Genomic DNA, 21,263 nt, shown 5'->3' with positions numbered 1-21,263 from the left:
GCCAATTCTTTAAAAACGTTCTCAAGCCCCTGCTCTTTCCCCAATACATTAAATAATACCGTCAGTTCACTTCCAAAAGGAGCACGACAGGGTGGCATTGGCACTATTTAATGAATTATACAGATAATGCATGCCCAAGATTTACAGCTGCCGCAGTACGATTTGCCCATACCAGGAAGCCGCCGTGATGCTTTCAATAAATACTGGCACTCTCGCTATGCACAGTGGGATGGCTTTATGAGACATGTAATTCAGCTTCGACTACATTGTTATTACTCAAATACATGAGCAAGCTGAAGTTCACCAGCTTCTAAAGGAACCAGTTTTATGATGGGGCCCTTTAAGGCATGCGCCCGTCTTGTGCACTCTCTACATGCACAGGCAAGAGAAGGACAGATTTCTCCTATAATATAATAATAATTAGCGATTTTTATGGCGCTTTTCTCCCTGTGAGACTCAAAGCACTTTACAAGTATACAAACATAAAGACATAAAAGTTAAGAGTTTCTGAAGGTCAGCTGAGCATCCGCTGAAGGAAGAGGTGAGTCTTTAGCTTTTTTTAAAAAGTCTGTAAGGACGTTGCCTCTCTGATTGCGCACGGTAAAGAGTTCCAGAAGGCAGGGGCAGCGTGGCTGAATGCCTTGGAACCTGAGTCTGTCTTCATTCTTGGCACCGACAGGATTTGCTGTCTGACCGAAGTGAACGGGATGGAATGTAGGGTGTCAGGAGCTGTTTCAGGTACTGTGGACCTTTATTGTTTGAGGCTTTGAAGGTCAGCAGGCCAACTTTAAAATATGTTCGCCATTTAATTGGAAGCCAATGCAGGGAGTGGAGAACAGGTGCTATGTGACAGGAGTGAGTTTGATTGGTGGGTAGTCTGGCTGCTGCATTTTGTACAGTCTGAAGGCGATGGAGTTATTTTTCTGGGAGGCCCAAGTAAATTACATTGCAGTAATCTAGCCTAGAGGATACAAATGCATTGATTGATGTTGGCATATCATCCGGTGGAATTAAGTGTTGTATCCTGACTATGTTTTTCAGGATGAAAGTAGGCAGATTTTATTACGGAGGAAATCTGCTGTTTAAATTATAGTCCAGAGTCAGTCAGCACTCTGAGGTTTCGTACCTTTGATGACAGTGGCGTACACAAGATCCATGGGGCCCCGGTGCGAAAATTGATCCGTGGCCCCCCGCGCACTTACTCTGCGCGGGCCGGTGCCGCTACACATGGCGGCGGGCATCTGGTTGCAAGGCTGCGACCACGGTGTGCTGCCGGTGAATTCAGATACACTTAAAGGACCACTATAGGCACTCAGATCACTTCAGCTGAAGTGGTCTGGGTGTCAGGTCCCTCTAGTTTTAACCCTTCACGTGTAGACATACCAGTTTCAGAGAAACTGCTATCTTTCACTGAGGGTTAATCCAGCCTCTAGTAGCTGTCTCACTGACAGCCGCTAGAGGTGCTTCCGCGATTCCGCTGGATGTCCATAGGAAAGCATTGAGTAATGCTTTCCTATGGGCGGTTTGAATGCGCACATGCGCATTCGGAGCTGAGAGGCGGATCGGGGCGGAGAGATCCCCAGTGCCAAGGGCGATGGAAAAAGGTAAGTGCTGAAGGGGTTTTAACTACACACACACACTCTCACGAACAGATGCATACACACTAGCTAACAGACACACACATTTACTGACAGACACACATACACACTCACTTCCAAAACATACACTTACTAACAGACACACACTAACACACACACACTAACACACACACACTAACACACACTGACACTCACTAGCAGACACACACTCAATAACAGACACACAAGCACACTCAGAGACACACACACAGTAACACTCACTAACACACTTACTGACGCTCACTAGCAGACACACACAAACTAACACACACAGTAACACACTTATTAAAACACACACACACTAACACACATACTTTTTTATTTCATTTATTCCCCCAGCCTCCCTACCTTTGGGAGTCCAGTGGGGTCCTGCTGTCCTTGGGGTCCAGTGGGGTCCTGCTGTCCCTGGGGTCCAGTGGGGTCCTGCTGGGCTGCCGGCCGGGCTGCTGGGCGGGCACGCGCAAGGGAGGGAGCACTCTCCTCTGAGTGTTCTCTGCCTAGCTCCCTCGCGCTGCTTACTGATGCCGGCATCAGTAAGCAGCGCGAGGGAGCTGGGCAGAGAGCACTCAGGGGAGAGTGCTCCCTCCCTCACGCGTGCCCTCCCAGCAGCCCGCAAACTGAAGCCACTGCCAGCCTTGGGGGAGCCCTGAGGTGGCCGGCTCCTGGGCCCCCCAGGAGAAGAGGCTGGCAAAATGTGTCCACACTGCCTGACACCGAGTGGCGTGCATACCAGGTCGCAGGGCGGCCGGGCCCTCTGGTAGGCTGGGCCCGGTCGCAGCCGCGACCCCGGTATGTTCGCCACTGTTTGATGAACTAATGAGTTCATAGCCTCCAAGCTCCAGGCCAGTTGGGTGATCATGGGATATTCATGTTGCCTCACCAAGAGTAACTCTGTTTTGTCCGGGTTCACTTTAAGCCAACTAGCATTCATCCATTCTATGATGGCGCCCTCTAAGGCATGCACCCGTCTTGTGCACTCTCTACACGCACAGACAAGAGAAGGGCAGATTTCTGTGATGTATTTGAGTATGGAGGAGGTTTCGCTTGTAAGCTACCGTATAAAAAGGAGATATGGAGCTTCATGCACTATAACCATACAAGAATGGAAAGAAGAAATATAATTTGAATGTCAAGAATGCCTATCTTGCTACACTTATTTTTGTGACAATAAATGTGGGGGTACTCTGTTCTACAATAGCACCCACAAAGCTGAGAAGTATTGTAATAAAAAAACACAAATAAATGATAGACACATTATTATTAACAACAGTCGTGAAATTGCATTAAAGGGAAACACATGATTTCAATTATAGGTTGAAAATGGATCTATTTTTCTTAATGACAGGTTTAAGCGAGCTTAATGGGAAAAGTCTAGTTGCTCTTTCTTTTGCAAAGCAGGGTATTCGAGGCTATGATGGTTAATAAGACGGGTATAGAATCATATACTAATTTCAGTCAGACTGATTTTTTTGATTTTTCTCCTTTTTGATAGAACAATTGGAAATCACATTGAGCTGATTTTTGTTTGGTTTGTTTGTTTCTAAAATGTTACTGGAAATCCACAGACATAGTTGCGTGAAAATTGGAGGGTGGTTCCAGGTGTTTATTCCATAAGGTATCCAATAACTGGGATGGATATTTTCAGTAATGATTAGGATACAGTTCCAAACTTAAAACAACAATAACAGTAAGTAGGTCAGGCAGCTCACCGAGATGCTAAGTTTAATTCTAGTCTCCTTTATCCACCAGTGACACTATTTTCGCTTTTCAATTTAAATATGTTTTACTAACAGAACGTTATGACAAGCATTGATGTATATAAAACGATAACGATTTAGTTGCCCTCCAACTTGATGTGATTGATGATGCAATTTGAATGCTTTTTCTGTCATTCCTTTAAAAATAATCTTGATCATTCCATTGTACTAGAGAGTAGGTCTTATTTAGAATATTTAATATATTATCCAAGCCTGATTTTGATAAATGGCATAATAACGGTTTTATTTGATTTATTTTTTTCAACACAGAGAACCGTAATTTCGTGCTTATCTTTCCAATGATTGATAGAAGAGACGACTAGAAATGTTGACATGTGGCAGAAACGTCTATAAGAAAGATAAAATATCTCGATGAACTCTAGAACGTGACGATTAGACCGATGACTTCAATTATCACAAAGGTTCTCCACGATACACGTTCTTGTTATCAGTGATACAAATGATCTATGCAAGGCTCTAGGACTACTACAACACATACCTCATTGTATCCTTCCTATAAAAAACAGAATGCCAAATGGGATTATATATATCACTCTCTAAGAAACCACAACCAAAAAAAAAATATATATAAGAAGAATAAAGTGATGAATAAAAGACCACAAGAGAGGCATTTGAAGTTGAAAATCCAATATGAAATCTATTACATAAAGACATTCTTTTGTGAGAGGGCTTCTAAGGCAAGATTACATTTCTTAAATCAATCTATGGCACATAATCACTAAAACCATATCATTTTAACATAAAAATCATACATTCACCCCGGTGCAGCTGTAACCCATTATAAAATGTAACTTATAGCATGAGTCTGTGAGTTTCTTAAAATCGGACTTAGGCTAGAAATTATATTGTAGAAACGTACGGGTCAAAGTTGTTGAACAATGAATGTGATAGGGTGGGGAGACAGAATGCCTTTATTTCAAACATTTTTTGGAGAAAAAAGAAATATATAAAATCAGATTTACATTTAAAACATGACAAATTATTTGCATAAAGATCAGATTTTTGTGAATATGGAAAGACGTTCCTTGAGTGATGCTAGTTAATTAGGACAATATTGTGGGGTGATGTCGCCATAACAAATTAATGTAAATTAAGTGGTTATGGTGCCAGGAGGCCCCCGGGTGTTCTCTTACCTTAAAGGGATTAAAGTTTTTTATGACTTACGGCATTAGCTGACTGCACTAGCCAATCAGCTGCACCACTGCCTGGCTATACTCCGCGCTTCTTGTAACACAGATTGAGAAGCCGGGTTCTGCCCAAGGGACCTTGAGATTGGCGCTGGAGGCAAACTTTGGAGTTAAGCTAATCAAGAACGGTTTAAACCCTTAAGGGAATAAATCACCCGGGGGCCTCCTGGTACTATAACAACTTCAATTAGATGAAGTAGGTATGGTGCCTAGACCAGGGATAGGCAACCTTCGGCTCTCCAGATGTTGTGGACTACATCCCCCATAATGCTCTTACACACATAATGCTGGCAAAACATCATGGGAGGTGTAGTCCAAAACATCTTGAGAGCCGAAGGTTGCCTATCCCTGGCCTAGACTGATTCTTTAAGTGGATAGATACCTAGGAGTTAAGAATCCAAGACCTGCATCATCACATTTTTGTTAACATAAGACGTCTTGAGCTGCAAACACTCTTTTAATGGTGGTAAGAGGGAGTCTAGTCATAGTTGTGTTTAGTAAATGCAGGTTTTCAGGCACTGGTGATGGCGTAGTTTGGAATAATTTACAAGGACCTCTTTAAAAACAGTTAATATTTTCATCAGGTAGATTATATTGTCATGATACTTACCTGTTCGATGCCATCAAGACACTCCTCCTCACAGGACGTGGAACCGAATGCACTGCCCACCTGCACAGCCAGACTTCCCATAGACATTTGGAAACTAATGTTAAGAGACTTATCTGTTCGACGCTGTCGAATTGCTCCTCTTCACAGGTTGCACGGGCCAAATGCATCGCTCGTCCACGTGGCCTGCCTTCCCATAGACATTCGGACGCCGTCCACTCGAATGGCGCGCCCTTATATGAAGAGCATTCGCGAAACGTCACATTCGATTTGCAAGTGTCCACATCACCTAGCCAACCCCGTTCTCATACATTTAAGAGTCACAGAGGTAATGTGGACAAATCAGAAGTTAAGTAAGCCTACGTAGAGCTTGGTTAGGCCCTTAATCAATGTCCTATATTGTTTTCTACATTGGAACCCATATGGTGCGCTCTGTAAGTCTCTCTTGTGATTCTGGCATTGACCTTGGCTTGTTTTTCAATATTTGTGTACTTCTGGAAACCTGACCCAGTTTGTTTATTCATAAATCCATATCTCTGTAATCCTGACCATGGATATTTCTGACTTTGTCTGCAGGGCTCGAGTCCTGCGGGAACGCATGGGAACGGCGTTCGTGCACTTTTTTCATGGCAGGAACGCCGTTCCCTTTGCTCCTGCAGGACAAAGGCAGGTGCCTTTTGAGCCCAGCCGGTGCTCCTCCTGAGCAGAGCCTTCACTATGCAAGCGGGCGCGGCGTCGCATAGTGAAGGAGTCAGGACTCAGGAGCGGACGGACGACGGAGGACTTACTTCCGGGTTGCTCCTCCTCCGACCTCCCCTGCCCTTTGCGTACGCGGCTACGCGGAGTGATGTGACGTCACGCGGAGGCGGAGTCACGGAGTGTAACGCTAGGAGGAGGGAGAAGAAGCCAACAGCCAAGCCAGCCAGCCCCCACCCCTGAGGCCAAGCCAGCCAGCACCCCTGAGGCCAAGCCAGCCCTGAGTCAGAACTGTAAGTATATTTTACTACTATTGGAGGCTGGGTGGTTGGAGGGGAGGGGAGGGGGGGGATTCAGATGGGGGCTGGGTGGTTGGAGGGGAGGGGGGGATGCAGATAGGGCCTGGGTGGTTGGAGGGGAGGGGGGGGATGCAGATGGGGCTGGGTGGTTGGAGGGGGGGAGGGGGTGGATGCAGATGGGGGCTGGGTGGTTGGAGGGGAGGGGGGATGCAGATGGGGGCTGGGTGGTTGGAGGGGGGTAGGGTGGATGCAGATGGGGGCTGGGTGGTTGGAGGGGGGGTAGGGTGGATGGAGATGGAGGCTGGGTGGTTGGAGGGGGGGTAGGGTGGATGGAGATGGAGGCTGGGTGGTTGGAGGGGGGGTAGGGTGGATGCAGATGGAGGCTGGGTGGTTGGAGGGGGGGTAGGGTGGATGGAGATGGAGGCTGGGTGGTTGGAGGAGGGGTAGGGTGGATGCAGATGGAGGCTGGGTGGTTGGAGGGGGGTAGGGTGGATGCAGATGGAGGCTGGGTGGTTGGGGGGGGTAGGGTGGATGCAGATGGGGGCTGGGTGGTTGGAGGGGGGGGTAGGGTGGATGCAGATGGAGGCTGGGTGGTTGGAGAGGGGGGTAGGGTGGATGCAGATGGGGGCTGGGTGGTTGGAGAGGGGGTTGGAGTACACGTACAATGATATTAATTAAATATATATATAATTTTCATTATATATATATATATATTTATATATAATATAAAATAAGTATGTAAATACGTTAAAAAATAAAATTAAATAAATAAATATATGTGTGTGTAAATTCGTTCTAACTGTATTTTAAAATTAATATATATATATATATATATATCAAAATACACGTATAACTAATATATATATATATATATATATATATATATATATACATAACTATATATACCTATATATAAATAAAAAGAATTTGAAAAAATTATATATATTATATATATTACCGTATATACTCGAGTATAAGCCGACCCGAATATAAGCCGAGGCCCCTAATTTTACCCCCAAAAAACTGGGAAAACTTATTGACTCGAGTATAAGACTAGGGTGGGAAATGCAGCAGCTACTGGTAAATTTCTAAATAAAATTAGATCCTAAAAAAATTATATTAATTGAATATTTATTTCCAGTGTGTGTATATAATGAATGCAGTGTGTGCGTATGAGTGCAGTGCGTGTATGAGTGCAGTGCGTGTGTGCAGTGCGTGTATGAGTGCAGTGTGTGTGTATGTGTATGAGTGCAGTGTGTGTGCGTATATATTAATTGAATATTTATTTCCAGTGTGTGTATATAATGAATGCAGTGTGTGTGTCTGTGAGTGCAGTGTCTGTGAGTGCAGTGTCTGTGAGTGCAGTGTCTGTGAGTGCAGTGTCTGTGAGTGCAGTGTCTGTGAGTGCAGTGTGTGTGAGTGCAGTGTGTGTATATGAATGAAGTGTGAGTGTGTGATGCAGTGTGTGTGATGCAGTGTGTGTTTGTGTATGTGTTGGTGGGGGTGGGCATTTAATATATTATTAATTATTATTTTTTTAAATTTTTTTTATATTATTTTTTTTTGTATTATTTAATTATTATTTTTTTATTTTTTTTATATTATTTTTTTTTGTATTATTATTTAATTATTATTATTTTTGTTTCGTCCCCCCTCCCTGCTTGATACATAGCAGGGAGGGGGGCTCCTTCCCTGGTGGTCCAGTGTCATTGGTAGTTCAGTAGGGGGGAGAGGGGGGCTGGCAGAGCTGTACTTACCTGTTCTGCAGCTCCTGTCAGCTTCCTCCTCCTCCTCCGCGCGGTCTGTGCAGCTCCCTCTGTCAGCTCCCAGTGTAAGTCTCGCGAGAGCCGCGGCTCTCGCGAGACTTACACTGGGAGCTGACCGAGGTGCTGAACGGACGTTGCGGAGGAGGAGGGAGCTGACAGGAGCTGCAGGAGAGGTAAGTACAGCTCTGCCAGCCCCCCTCTCCCCCCAGTCTGTATTATGGCAATGCAAATTGCCATAATACAGACAATTGACTCGAGTATAAGCCGAGTTGGGGTTTTTCAGCACAAAAAATGTGCTGAAAAACTCGGCTTATACTCGAGTATATACGGTAATTAAAATTTGTGGGACCTGCCTGACAACCCAGGCTGAAAGTCCAGGTTAATTTGTTAGCACTATATTTAACTGTTACTTTCCAAGACACCCTAAAACCTGTACATGGGGGGTACTGTTTTACTCGGAAGACTTTGCTGAACACACATTAGTGTTTTCAAACAGTAAAATGTATTACAGCGATGATATCGTCAGTGAAAGTGCATTTTTCACACACAAATGGCACTTACACGGACGATATAATTGTTGTGATATGTTTTACTGTTTTTAAACACTAATATTTGTGTTCATCGAAGTCTCCCGTGTATAACAGTACCCCTCATGTACAGGTTTTATGGGGTTTTCAAAAGTTACAGAGTCAAATATAAGGCTTGCTTTTCAGTTTTTTTCTAATTGAAATTTGCCAGGTTGGTTATGTTGCCTTTGAGACTGTACGGTAGCCCAGGAATGAAAATTACCCCCATGCAATAGTAGACAACCCAAGGTATTGCAAATGTGGTATGTTCAGTCTTATTTAGTAGCTACTTAGTCACAGTTACTAAAAAAGACTGGACAAACCCCATTGCAATGCTTTGGGTTGTCTACTTTTGCAAATGGTATGCCATCATGGGGGTAATTCTTATTCCTGGGCTACCATACGGTCTCAAAGGCAACATAACCAATCTTGTGAATTTCAATGCACTGAAAATTTTCTGCGAAATATATATTTATTTGGGGGGGGGGGGGCTGGCAGTGGATCTTGGGTGAGTTCCCACACGTTTTTCCCCAGGACTTGACCCCTGTTTGTCTGTATTTTTTTACGTAAAGTTCAGCCACTCTAAGGTCTGGTAAAATGTATATTATTGACTCTCCCTTGAACTTCCCATGTCCTGTAAGTAAGGCTAACACCCTGTGCCATATATAAAGGTATGAAGAATACAGATGGCATGATGATAATACCCATATCTTTAATTAACTATAGAAATTGTGTGAATTACCTGCTAAATTTAAAAAGAAGATAGATAGATAGATAGACAGACAGACAGACAGACAGACAGACAGACAGATAGATAGATAGATAGATAGAATACTTACTTACGACACTTGCATGACAGGACTATTCCCAAACAAATGATTTGTTAAGAAATTAAACTGAATTAAAAGTGGATTTCAAATTTGAAGCCAAAAGATTGTAATTTCTTTTCATGGGCACTTATTTTGTAGGATTAAAATAATATCGATTGGGTTGATAATGTACAATTCATGTACTGTCAGAGGGATATCAATCATTTAATTAAAGCAATTATTGATCAATGAATGTATTTCCTTACTGCAGGCCTATCACTCTCAGACAAGCATTGTGTATGTGTGTAATGGTTCAATGTCCTGTGTTGGTCATCTTGAACTTTGGGAGTCGATTTTGGCTAATAAGTCTATAAAGCCAACTTCAGGAATAAATGGAATCAGGACAGCCCAACTCAATTGCTTGGCAGTCAAAATTCTTCTTACAAATAATCAGAAGCAAGTGAACATAAACAGCTTAATCAACGCAATGCAAGAGGTGCTTTGAGTTAATCTAATGTATTATTTTTACTCAGACTAATGATAATGTTCTGGATTAGAGAACCTCTTGCGTTTCTGTTTAACAGGGCAATTATTGTGCATTTTTATTAGTGTTTGTTCTTGTTTTAAAGCAATGGTTATACGAGATGTTCCTCAGAAGGCAGTTATTAGAAACGAAAGACATATTTTGGGAATTAAAACCATAATATTGACTGGGTTTATTAGACACACATCATGGAGGGATTGGCAGCTCAGCCAGCACAATGGGGAGGTAGTTGTGGGCCATTGTAAACATCAATCACATTTCACAGAATTAGCATCTGCATGAGGGTGATTGTGTTTGCAGTACTGGAGTTCAGAAGATGCCTATTTAAACATTTGCTGATTGACTATTTTCTGAGTTTCTGTCATTTTGTGACCGAGATCTGTTTTGCATTTATAAATCCACATTGATCAGCCAAAACATTGAAACCACCTGCCTAATTTCATGTAGGCAAGTTGCAAGGTGGGGCCTCAATGGTTGGAATTTGTTGTCCCAGCACATCCCACAGATGCTCAATTGGACTGAGATCTGGGGAATTTGGAAACACCTTGAACTGTTTGTCAAGGTCCTCAAAACATTCCTGAACATTTTTTGCAGTGTGGCAGGGGGGATTATTCTGCTGGAAGAGGTCATTGCCAGGTAACATCACGGCTTTGAAGGGGTGCACATGGTCTGCAACAATCTCTAGGTAGGTGGTACATGTCAAAGTAACATCCACATGAATGCCAGGACCCAAGGTTCTCCATCAGAATATTGCCCAGAGCATAACACTTCCTTTGCCGGTCTGCCTTCTTCCTATAGTGTATCTTGCTGCCATCTCTTCCCCAGGTAAACTATGTATACACACCCGGCCATCCATCTAATCTAAAAGAAAACATTAGATCAGGCAACTTTCTTCCATTGTTCCATGGTCCAGTTCTGTTGCTTATGTTGCCATTGAAGGCACTTTCAGCCGTTGACAGAGCTGCCATCATAGGTACTCTGAACAGTCTGCAGCTATGCAGCCCTATACGCAGCAATTTGTGATGCACTGTGTGTTTTGAAACCTTTCTATCATGGCCAGCATGATGTTTTTCAGCAATTTGAGCTATGGTAGTTATTCTGTGTGATTGGATCAAATGAGCAAGCTGTCACTCCCCACATGCTCCAATAAGCCTTGGATGCCCATGACCCTGATGCCGGTTCACCAGTTGTCCTTCCTTGCACAACTTTTGTTAGGTACTAACCACTGCATACTACGAACACCCTATAAGACTTGCCGCTTCGTTAATGCTCTGACCCATTTTTTTAAGCCATCATTATTTGTCCCTTGTGAAAGTCACTCAGATCGTTTCACTTGCTCATTTTTCCTGCGTCCAACACATGAAATTCAAGAACTGACTGATCTCTCGCTGTTTAATATATCCAACCCCTGTGGGATGTGCTGGGTCAACAAATCTGATCCAACTTGCAGGACTTAAAGGATCTGCTGCTAATGTCTTGGTGCCAGATGCCACAGGACACGTTCAGAGGTCTTGTGGAGTCCATGTCTCCGTGCATCAGAGCTGTTTTGGCAGCACAAGGGATACCTACATACTATTAGGCAGGTGGTTTTAATGTTGTAGCTGATCAGTTTATTTACAGCCAGGGACTCAAAACGATAAACACAACACTACCTGTCTGAGCTCTTGATTGATGGATGGAGCAACCCTAATGTTCCCTTTTCAATAACTGATGAAATATTAATCACTATGTATTGAAAGCAATTACACGTATCAACTAGGCTGAGGTTCCCCCTGTAACGGCAAGCATGTATTAAAATCTTTATGAGTCTTGAGAGGATATTAACCAAAGGGCAAACTATTACTTTTTAAGGTAAGCCTTTAGGAAGGGAGGAATAAACATTTTTTTCCATGTGTTTTTAATTAAAAAAATTTAAATTGTCTATTTGATTGTCTTATTTATTGCCCCTATCATGCGAACATACTACAGCTTTGAACCCCCACACATTACAACCATCATCATACTATACAGCTCCAAATCCCTCACACATGCTATACAAACCCTGTGCCTGCACACAAAGACACACTGCAACCCTTCTCCACACATACTACACCCCTAACAGACCTCTTCACACACTACACTGCAAACAAACCAATCCACAGACATACAACCCCACATAAAGCCTCCTTCACACATGTATCCCCACACACATACCCCAAAAACCTAATCTCCACAAAAGCAACCCCACCTTCAGCCTAAACAAACACACACACAACACACACACAAAACACCACAGGTAGTCTTCCTCCTGATTGCAGCCCCACAAGCAGCCTCACCACATACAGGCATGCTCTCCACACACACACCACAGGTAGTCTACTCAATATATGCTACCGTACTTAGCATCTTGCAAACACATACAAAACCATAGGCAGACTTCCCATGCACACACATACAGTATCATCTCCAAACCCTGTCCCTCCCTTGTTCTCTGGTATTCCACTTTGGGGACACCAGAGACAAGTTACCGGCAAACGTAGAACAAGTGTGTCACTAAATTCTCTTGTGCTGTGCTGAACAAACTTAGGGCATTTTCCATATGCCAGAGCTGTTTAGCAGGGCTCTGCCATGGGCTGCTCTGGAGGGCCACCAAACTGACTTTGCAGTGGAGCTCTGTTATACAATCAGACACATATTATGGAGCTCCTAGAAATAAGGGACATTAGGATAGAAAAGAGGGAAGAGAGATTTGTGCTCGAAAAATGGACTATCTTTTCTAACTAGGTACACTTGGAAGGTATGTTTTATGTAGGACTACGCTGCCCTGTGGCACAAAGGAATCACCAAAAGCCAATTACTAAGACTCAGAAAGAACTGCTCATGAATAGATGACTTTGAGAAAAAAGATTCTTTTCTTTTTTTGTGTTATAAAAAAAAATGATCTAAAAAAAACAAAAACTAAAGAATCGGTAAAAACACACAAAAGATAGAAAAGAACTTTTAACTTATAAAAGTAATGATCCACCGACCGTTCCAATCATCTTCGATTATAATAACAAAATTAAATATATCAAAATAAACCATAAAAAAAGCACTGGCATGTGTTACAGCAAGATAACAAAGTGCTAACGAATATTATCCCTGAGAAACCGAATATTTTATTTAGAGGAACTCCAATCCTCAAAACTTACCTCACCAGAAATTACACCAGGAAGTGTAACAATAAAAATAACACCTGACACTGGGTCTACCCCATTTCCTACATTACTTCCACGCGGCCCAACTAGCCCAGATTCAGGCACTACACGCCCCGTTAGGACTCAAACGGTGGGTCGATCTGGAACATGACCTATTCGGCAGGGATTTCCCCTCACTATACATTTGGCTGCCTCGGCAAGCACGCCCGACGGTCCCATAGACCACCCCAGCGCTCACCACCTCCGTAGCTATATGGAATAAACTCTCCCTGCAATACGCACTCACATCGGACCCATCGCCCCTGGCACCCATACAAAGAAATGAACAATTCATACCGGGCATGACCCCACGGGACTTTGCCCACTACGAAGACAACAACCTCCACAGAGTTTACCGGTTCTATAGGGACCAACATCTAATCCCTTTTGCGGAACTGCCCCAAACAGTGCCACTTACCACACGCAACTTTTTCAGATACATCCAGATAAAAAACTTCCTAGAGACAACCACATGCAAACAAGCAGGACGAACTCCCCTCACCCCCTTTGAAAAATCATGCATTCACACCCCTATACGGAAAAGCCAAATCTCCACTACATATACGTGGCTACTCACGGCGACACAAAAACAGCCACTCACCTACATCACGGCATGGGAACGAGACATGGGCCCCCCCACCGACCTCTCAGACTGGGCAGCCATTTGGGAGGCCACAGCAACTATAACTATATGCGTCACGCATAAAGAACAGGCCTATAAGACCCTCACACCGCTGAAACTCAAACAGATGGGATTATCCACCTCAGACAGATGCTAGAAGGGATGTGGCCAACAGGGGACATACTTCCACCTCTGGTGCGAATGCCCTCTTATAACACAAATTTGGAGAGACAAAGCCACGCTCGCATCACAAGTCCTACACAACACCATCCCTACAGACCACTGGCTGTGGCTACTATCCAAACCCCTGCCCGATACACCCCGTGCCCACAACAAACTCCTGGCCAAACTAGCCCTAGCAACTAAAAGAGCTATAGCTACCCACTGGGGAGTGGCCATGACCCCAACACTAACAGACGTCAAACGCAAAATGACCGAAACGAGGATGATGGAAAGAATGTCGGCCCTCATCCACGAAACGCATTGCGACAAAATCTGGGATCCATGGCTTGCAGACCCCTCAACCCATGTCTAACACACTACGGCGGTGCGCCACCCCCTTCTCCCATAACCCAACACCCCATCCATATCTCCCTTTCCCCACACCAGCGACCGCCACCAACAGACCCCCGACACTGCAGACGGCGATCACGACAACCCACTAATACCACACACTTACCCTACCCCCATCGCACTCCAGCAGCGAAACAAATGCGGCCAGTTGACCGCTAGGATGCGAACTGCAAACCCCCCCCCCAAAAAAACAGAAGTTCCTAGGATCAATCCCCCCCCCACCTCCTCCTTTCTGTAACCCCATCCTAATGAAATGAAGGCATAACTAGCAACATTAGGCAAAGACACCCCCACAACACAAGGGGACAAATGCAAAGATAAAATACGCTCACAACGCAACAGAGATGGGCCAGCAGCCATGAAATAGACACAGTTACAATACCCCCTGTCACCAAGCCCGTCACAACCACACGATACCACCCACTGAAGCCAAGAAGACGTCAAGTTAATATTAAAGGGACGAGGTGACCTTCTCTAAATAGAACATAACCTAGATGACAGCACAAAACCTAATAGGTCAGGTATCCGAGTTCCAGAGTTACCCTTTACTTTTTCGGGAAAACACCCAATGTGGTGTCTCCTGTCTTAGTACCCCACGACTACATAACAAAGATGAAAGTAAAATATATGACAAAGACCATTGACAGATAGCACTAGCAGACATAAGAAAAACTTCAATGATCAAAAAGACGGGCCTTTCAAGAACCGAATGTACCTTTAACCACATCATTATCTTCTTTCTGTACTTGTACAGTTTCATTGTACCTCATGTAATTCGGCTTTTGCACAAGCCTAAGTTATGTTTACAAGTTGTATTGTATGTCAATGCAAAAATAAAGAATTATAAAAATAAAAAAAAATACCACCTGACACACGTGACAGAAGCACCACTGCCATGGTTTTTTGTAGAGGCTTGAATGCCAGCTTCTTGCCCACAGACAGGGCCGGCCTTAGGGGTGTGCGAGCTGTGCGGCCGCACAGGGCGCCGTGCAGCAGGTGGCGCCATGTGGCCGACACAGCTCACACATGGCCAGCTACCCGGGTGGAGGATTATACCACTACATGCCATTTATACTGGAGCCGGTTCTGAAGCTCCTTAATATGTGAGTGAGCACTTTATGTTGTATTAAGAAATACTACACTACTGGTTTACCCTCTCTATTCTCTTTTATGTATGCATGTGAATACCTCTCAGCTATAAGAAGCAAGTTTACCTGGCAAGAGGTGTAAAATTTTGGACTGTGTCCCTCGGACCTTTTCATTATTTTCTAATCAAGTTTTATTACTTGAATATCATTAGGTGCAGCAGGTTGTGTTTTGTTGTTTGACGCACCTGCATGCTTGGGCATCTAATGGAGCCATTTGTGCACGTGGCACTACAATAGTTAATTTGCATACTTTGCCAGGTTGTGCCCAGTAAAGTATGTAAATAAAAATAAAGTAAACTTTAAAGAATTTTAGAATAATTTTAGCCAACCTATACCTACCTTTTACTGAAGGGATACCATTCTAGGCCTTGCTATCTGTGTTTGAAGAGACCTTGATCATTTTTATTTCCTAGCTCAAAAGGATAAGTTAGTTGTCTGACTCATTTTATTGAAATCTATGCTCAAGGTTGCTGTCCTATTCCTATTTTAGGTACTAGCAATGAATACGGCTACAATAAACTCTTTACTTTTACTTTTTGGAAAGAGCCCAACGAGTAAGTGGTTAAAACAGAATAAAAGGGTATTTTTGCTTCTATAATAAATTCAGTATTAAGATCACTTCATTGTCACAGAACCTGTTAATACCCTTTATCCCGTGGGGTTTTGTGAATATCATTGCCGTCTCTTTGAAAATGCACAACGTTATTCTTCATACTTCGTTATCTAGTTTATATATGGTGAAGACCGTGCCAAAATAAGATTTGAGGTCATTACCAATAGCGCAAGTGTTATAAGCCTAGTACCTGGTACACAGGAGACTGGTACTTGGCGTAAAGTCCCAGACAGCCGTGATAAGATGATAAAAGCTCTCCAAACACATTCCATTAGATATTTGCAATAAATGAACTCAGACCATGGATAAAGAACTCCAACACACTGATAGTAAACACACATTTGGATGTGCTGTGCAGTTTAACATTAGGTCCAAATATGGGATTGTTCACTAAGCAGCCATTTGGAAACCAGATTCACAAAAACCATACACCGACCTGCTGAGCCTGGATTTTTTGCTGAGCCAGATTAAGACTTCACAGAGCCCTAGGTAGGTGATATTTTACGCTTCTCATGTCTCTCACCCAGTTTCTCCCTTCGTATTTTTTTTTTCTACCCCAGGTTTTAATAAATCGACTTTATTTTAACTCTCTCTATGGTTTATTTATCCCCTATTTCTTTATTCTTCAAACTTGCACAGGTAAAAACAGACCAGGGGGCATGCTGACCCCCTAGTGGATAAACACACATACTGCACATAGATCTGCAAAAACAATATATGAATTTTAGGGATATCTGCTGATTTGCCTCATAATCCCATAGTGAAACTTGCCTCTAGGCCATCTGACTATTATTTTTACTAAATGATTACATATACCTGAAAATAATATTTAGGGCAGGATTAATTGCAAGCCAACACCTCAAACTCGTTGTCATTTTACATTGTGGGTATCCTGAACAAATTATCATCCTCACCTTATAACTCTATTATCAGTCCATAAGACCAAGTAGTCCTACTGTGTCTTATGGTATATTTGGATTGCATTGGAGTTTCAGTGTAATCAGTATTTTATTAAAAATACAGATCGCTTTGAGAAGCATAGGAAAGCTGTAACCATGTGCGAGTGTGTGTGTGTGTGCCTAAAATCTGTGTAAAATCTGTGTACACAGGAGGTCGGGAGTGAAAAGTTAAGCTGCTTCTATGAAAACTACCAAGCTCCTTCACAACCCACCTAAATTAGAACATAACTAACCAAAATAAGTGTAATATTGTTTCACCATAAGCTATTAAGAAATCTACCCTATTCCCACTAAGGGCAAGCTTTATCAAAGTGTCATGATATGATAAGTGCCGTAGTGTAACTACCACGGTCGCAGGGATTGCAGGGGTCGGAGAGGCGACCAGGCCAGTCACTCTAGGGAGCCCGGCTGCCGCAGCGACCCCTGTGACAATGGGCCACCGTCATTCCTTTCAGGGCCGGTGCACTGCTGCTGGGGAGAATGGGACACATGAAGGGGCTTGGGGGTGAGGAAACAAAACACATGGATGGGCTGGGGGGAGAGAACGAGACTAATGGATGGGCTGGGGGGAATGAGACACATGCAGGGGTTTGGGGGTGAGGGAATGAAACATATGGATGGGCTGGGGGAGAGAATGAGACTAATTGATGGGCTGAGGGGAATGGGACACAGGGAAGGGCTTGGTGGTGAGGGAATGAGATACATGGATGGGCTGGGGGAGAGAATGCAACACATGGATGGGCTGGGGGGAATGAGACACATGGAGGGCTTGGGATGGCTGGGACACATGGAGGAGCTGGGGGAGGGAATGAGACACATGGAGTGGCTGCGGAGGAGGGAATGAGACACATTGGGGGCGCCCAGGGCAATATTTGCACCAGAGACCGGTGGTTTCTATTGATGCCTGTGGCACACAGTTTTAAGACTAGAGTAGTCACCATGGAAACCAGTGGAATCACCAGACACAATTAATTGGTGGTTACTTCATACTAACTACTGTGCATCGTTTTTAAGATCAGTAAGTCTTATAAATCTGCAGCTCGATCTACGGTATGTAACACCAAGCAATACATTATTTTTTAATGCCTTTCAATTTTATTACGAATGACTAATCTATTTGATCAATACAAAATAATGTGTATACATACCAATCAGTCTATCTCACAAATAATCACTGTGCAATGCTGACTTGGAAACATTTCGATTGACCATGATTGGTTTATATAGTCAGTTACACACATTAAACTGGGGATGCTCACTGTAGGTCATCAGTCATAAATTTTAAAATGGATAAATTAATATATAAATATGCGTATGCTAAAGCACTTTATTACTATTATTGCTATTATATATTTTTTAGTTTTATTGTTACCTATACATCACAATACTTCAATTGGCCAAAGAGGACACCTTCATTTTAGAAAGTGTTATTGCAGGTGCGATAAGGTGGCAGGACTACTCCATGATGTAATATAGACATTAGGTGACCTACTTACTTATTATCAATCATTAATGTGACCGACCATTTCATTTTCTAGACCTGTGCACAAATGGTTTTCACCTGGTATGGTCGAATCAAATTAATTTTAATCTATGGGCGAACAAACCGATCCATCCGGGATTTACCCATAGAATCGTGTTCATTTAATACGACCCCACAGGTAAATTAATGGATCACTTCTTTTGGGGGGTAGATCAAAATGGATTTGGGCTCAAAAAACGGTTTATGAAACAAGTTGTAGCACTTGTATTCATCTTTTTTTTCCCATAAGGCAAATGTTTTTCAGGTTGCGGTGTGCTCCGTTATAAAATCCACTGCCTGACTGTTGTAATAGTATGGAGCCTATGGGTAACTGCAGCTATACAATGTTACATTTTCATACTAAAAGATTCTCATGCTAAATGCATATTTGGCATTCAACGCGCATCCAGGAAGTCTCAAGATAAGTCTTTCCTGTTGTAATAAATGTATCCAGACTGAAGCTTAAGTTTATTTTATTAACTGTAAGCCAGATTTTGATAGCGGGGAGATGTTAAATGATCGCCCACTCTGAGTGAGGATATTAGTATGTAATCTTCACAATAAGACCGTGTTTATATACCAAATGTCATGTTGTGATTGCCTTATCTCTTTTATTGTTTAAAGAATTTAAATTGAAAACTATAAACTAAACTCCAAGGCATGGGTCATAGACTGGAGCGGACACCCTGCACTTAGACAACTTGGTATAAATTAAAATGATTTATTAACAGGACAGGTATAATCCACTAGAATACACCGCGTTGGGCTTTCAGTGGGTTCCAAAGCCCAGGGGCACACATTGGGTTAAGTGACAGCATTGTATAATCCTCGCTCAGAGTTACAACACATGTGCCACATCACAAATGCAGAACACAGATACCAGATTTGATAAAATCCTGCATCATTTTATTTTAAATGCAGGTGTAGACAGGCAAATCAGCTGTTACACTGCGAAGTTTGATCATTATAAACCTATATGTTCCCCTATATCAAGGTAACATTGCAGTGCTATAGCTTACAGCAAGAGTGTTATAATCTACTGAACAACTACACAGCTATTGATAGATTTATAGCTAATCAGATTTAGATTTATAGCTAATCAGCTGTTACACTGCGAAGTTTGATCATTATAAACCTATATGTTCCCCTATATCTGGGTAACATTACAGTGCTATAACTTACAGCAAGAGTGCTATAATCTACTGCACAACTACACAGCTATTGATAGATTTATAGCTAATCAGCTTTAGATTTATAGCTAATCAGCTGTTACACTGCGAAGTTTGATCATTATAAACCTATATGTTCCCCTATATCTGGGTAACATTACAGTGCTATAACTTACAGCAAGAGTGCTATAATCTACTGCACAACTACACAGCTATTGATAGATTTATAGCTAATCAATGCAAAGCACTCTGGACCAGGACACAATATAAGAACTATTATAGACAGACAGACAGACATGTAGATATGTATAGATAGACAGACAGACAGACATCAATAGAGAATAATAGTCAGATTATATACAGCACTTGCTTCCTGAGGTTGTAGGATACGTTCAAGCTATTTTATAACATAAAGCACTTTCTATCATAACAAAACAAACATATAATCATAATATTAATAATAACAAAGTATTTAACCAGGAAAGGTAGTAGAAGTATGATTAAAATAATAATAGAAAACATTAAGAATGTGCCCATTCCATGACAGCTATTACCAATTTCTTCATTAGACTCCACAGGTCAGACAGTATTCTGAGCCTGTACAGACACATAGTGTCACATTGTATAAGTAAGACATTGGCCAGTACTTACAGTCTCTGAACACCATGGCTGGGTCGCTCTGGGGTAACACCTGGGTAACTAGAAGCTGCAGGGAGTCCAGATTTCTCTCCATCCTTCTTGAGAATCCTGCAGGCTCCACTGAGAAAGTCTCCACATGCCTGGCTTATTCCCCTTCTCAGCTGAATCTGTGTAGTACATTGATGCAGTGGATTACTGAGAAATCTCTTTTAACATCTGCCAATCAGACCTAGCCCAGAATCTAAAGACCCTCAGGGGGTCCTCCTCCCTGACTTGCTTATCTTTGTTGTATGCTGAGCTAATTAGCTGTAAGACTGGCTGACACATTCATTCCCAATGCTTCCCCCCCTTACTAAACACACCCACCTACAGACCAGCTAACACAGCCAGGCTTGAGAATCACACACTTTCATTCCAAAACTTCCACTGGCTCAGCCTTGTGCAGGGAAAGTGTAATGATAGAGGTATATAAATATACAAAAAAGTACATGGAACTTGGTATCAATGTGAACTAGATACAGTAGCAGAGATTGGAGGTTAAATGTTGCCTTTTAGGAATGTTGTGTCTTTTTAAACTTGTATACAATAGATAATGCAGAACACAGTGTTTGAGCTCTGTCTGAGAACACTGGTTTAAACTGGGATTTAAGACAATATTTATGATTGTAGATCTCACAATTTTTTATAAATTATTAATTATTATCACAGTGTTCCGTCTAAGTGTTTCTATGATCAGGGCTGTATTAGGGAATAACCCAGTTCATTTTCTGCAAATTTCTCCATAACCGTTCCAGCCTGCCCTCAAAAAGTGCTGAAAGGCAACATATTTTAATAGCTAAGTTTTATGATCCAAATGAATTCGTGCTGGATGTACAGGTGTGAATATGGATAAATGGTCCTGTTTTTGAGTAGGT

The 21,263-nt window shown here is 42.6% G+C and overlaps 1 protein-coding gene across 1 annotated transcript in view; it reads right to left on the bottom strand.

The window, feature by feature from the left end:
* The window catches only part of LIX1 (limb and CNS expressed 1), a 139,407-nt gene extending 118,734 nt beyond the window's left edge, over nt 1–20,673 (bottom strand). Inside the window, exon 1 of the mRNA XM_063456745.1 lies at nt 20,362–20,673. Coding sequence (XP_063312815.1) covers nt 20,362–20,443 — 82 coding nt within the window. The 5' untranslated portion in view covers nt 20,444–20,673. The remainder of the gene's footprint in view (nt 1–20,361) is intronic.
* Nucleotides 20,674–21,263: the final 590 nt, after the last annotated feature.

The sequence above is a fragment of the Pelobates fuscus genome, chromosome 5 (genome assembly GCF_036172605.1).
Source record: "Pelobates fuscus isolate aPelFus1 chromosome 5, aPelFus1.pri, whole genome shotgun sequence".
Taxonomy (NCBI): Eukaryota; Metazoa; Chordata; class Amphibia; order Anura; family Pelobatidae; genus Pelobates; species Pelobates fuscus.
This window is presented reverse-complemented; position numbering and strand designations above follow the sequence as displayed.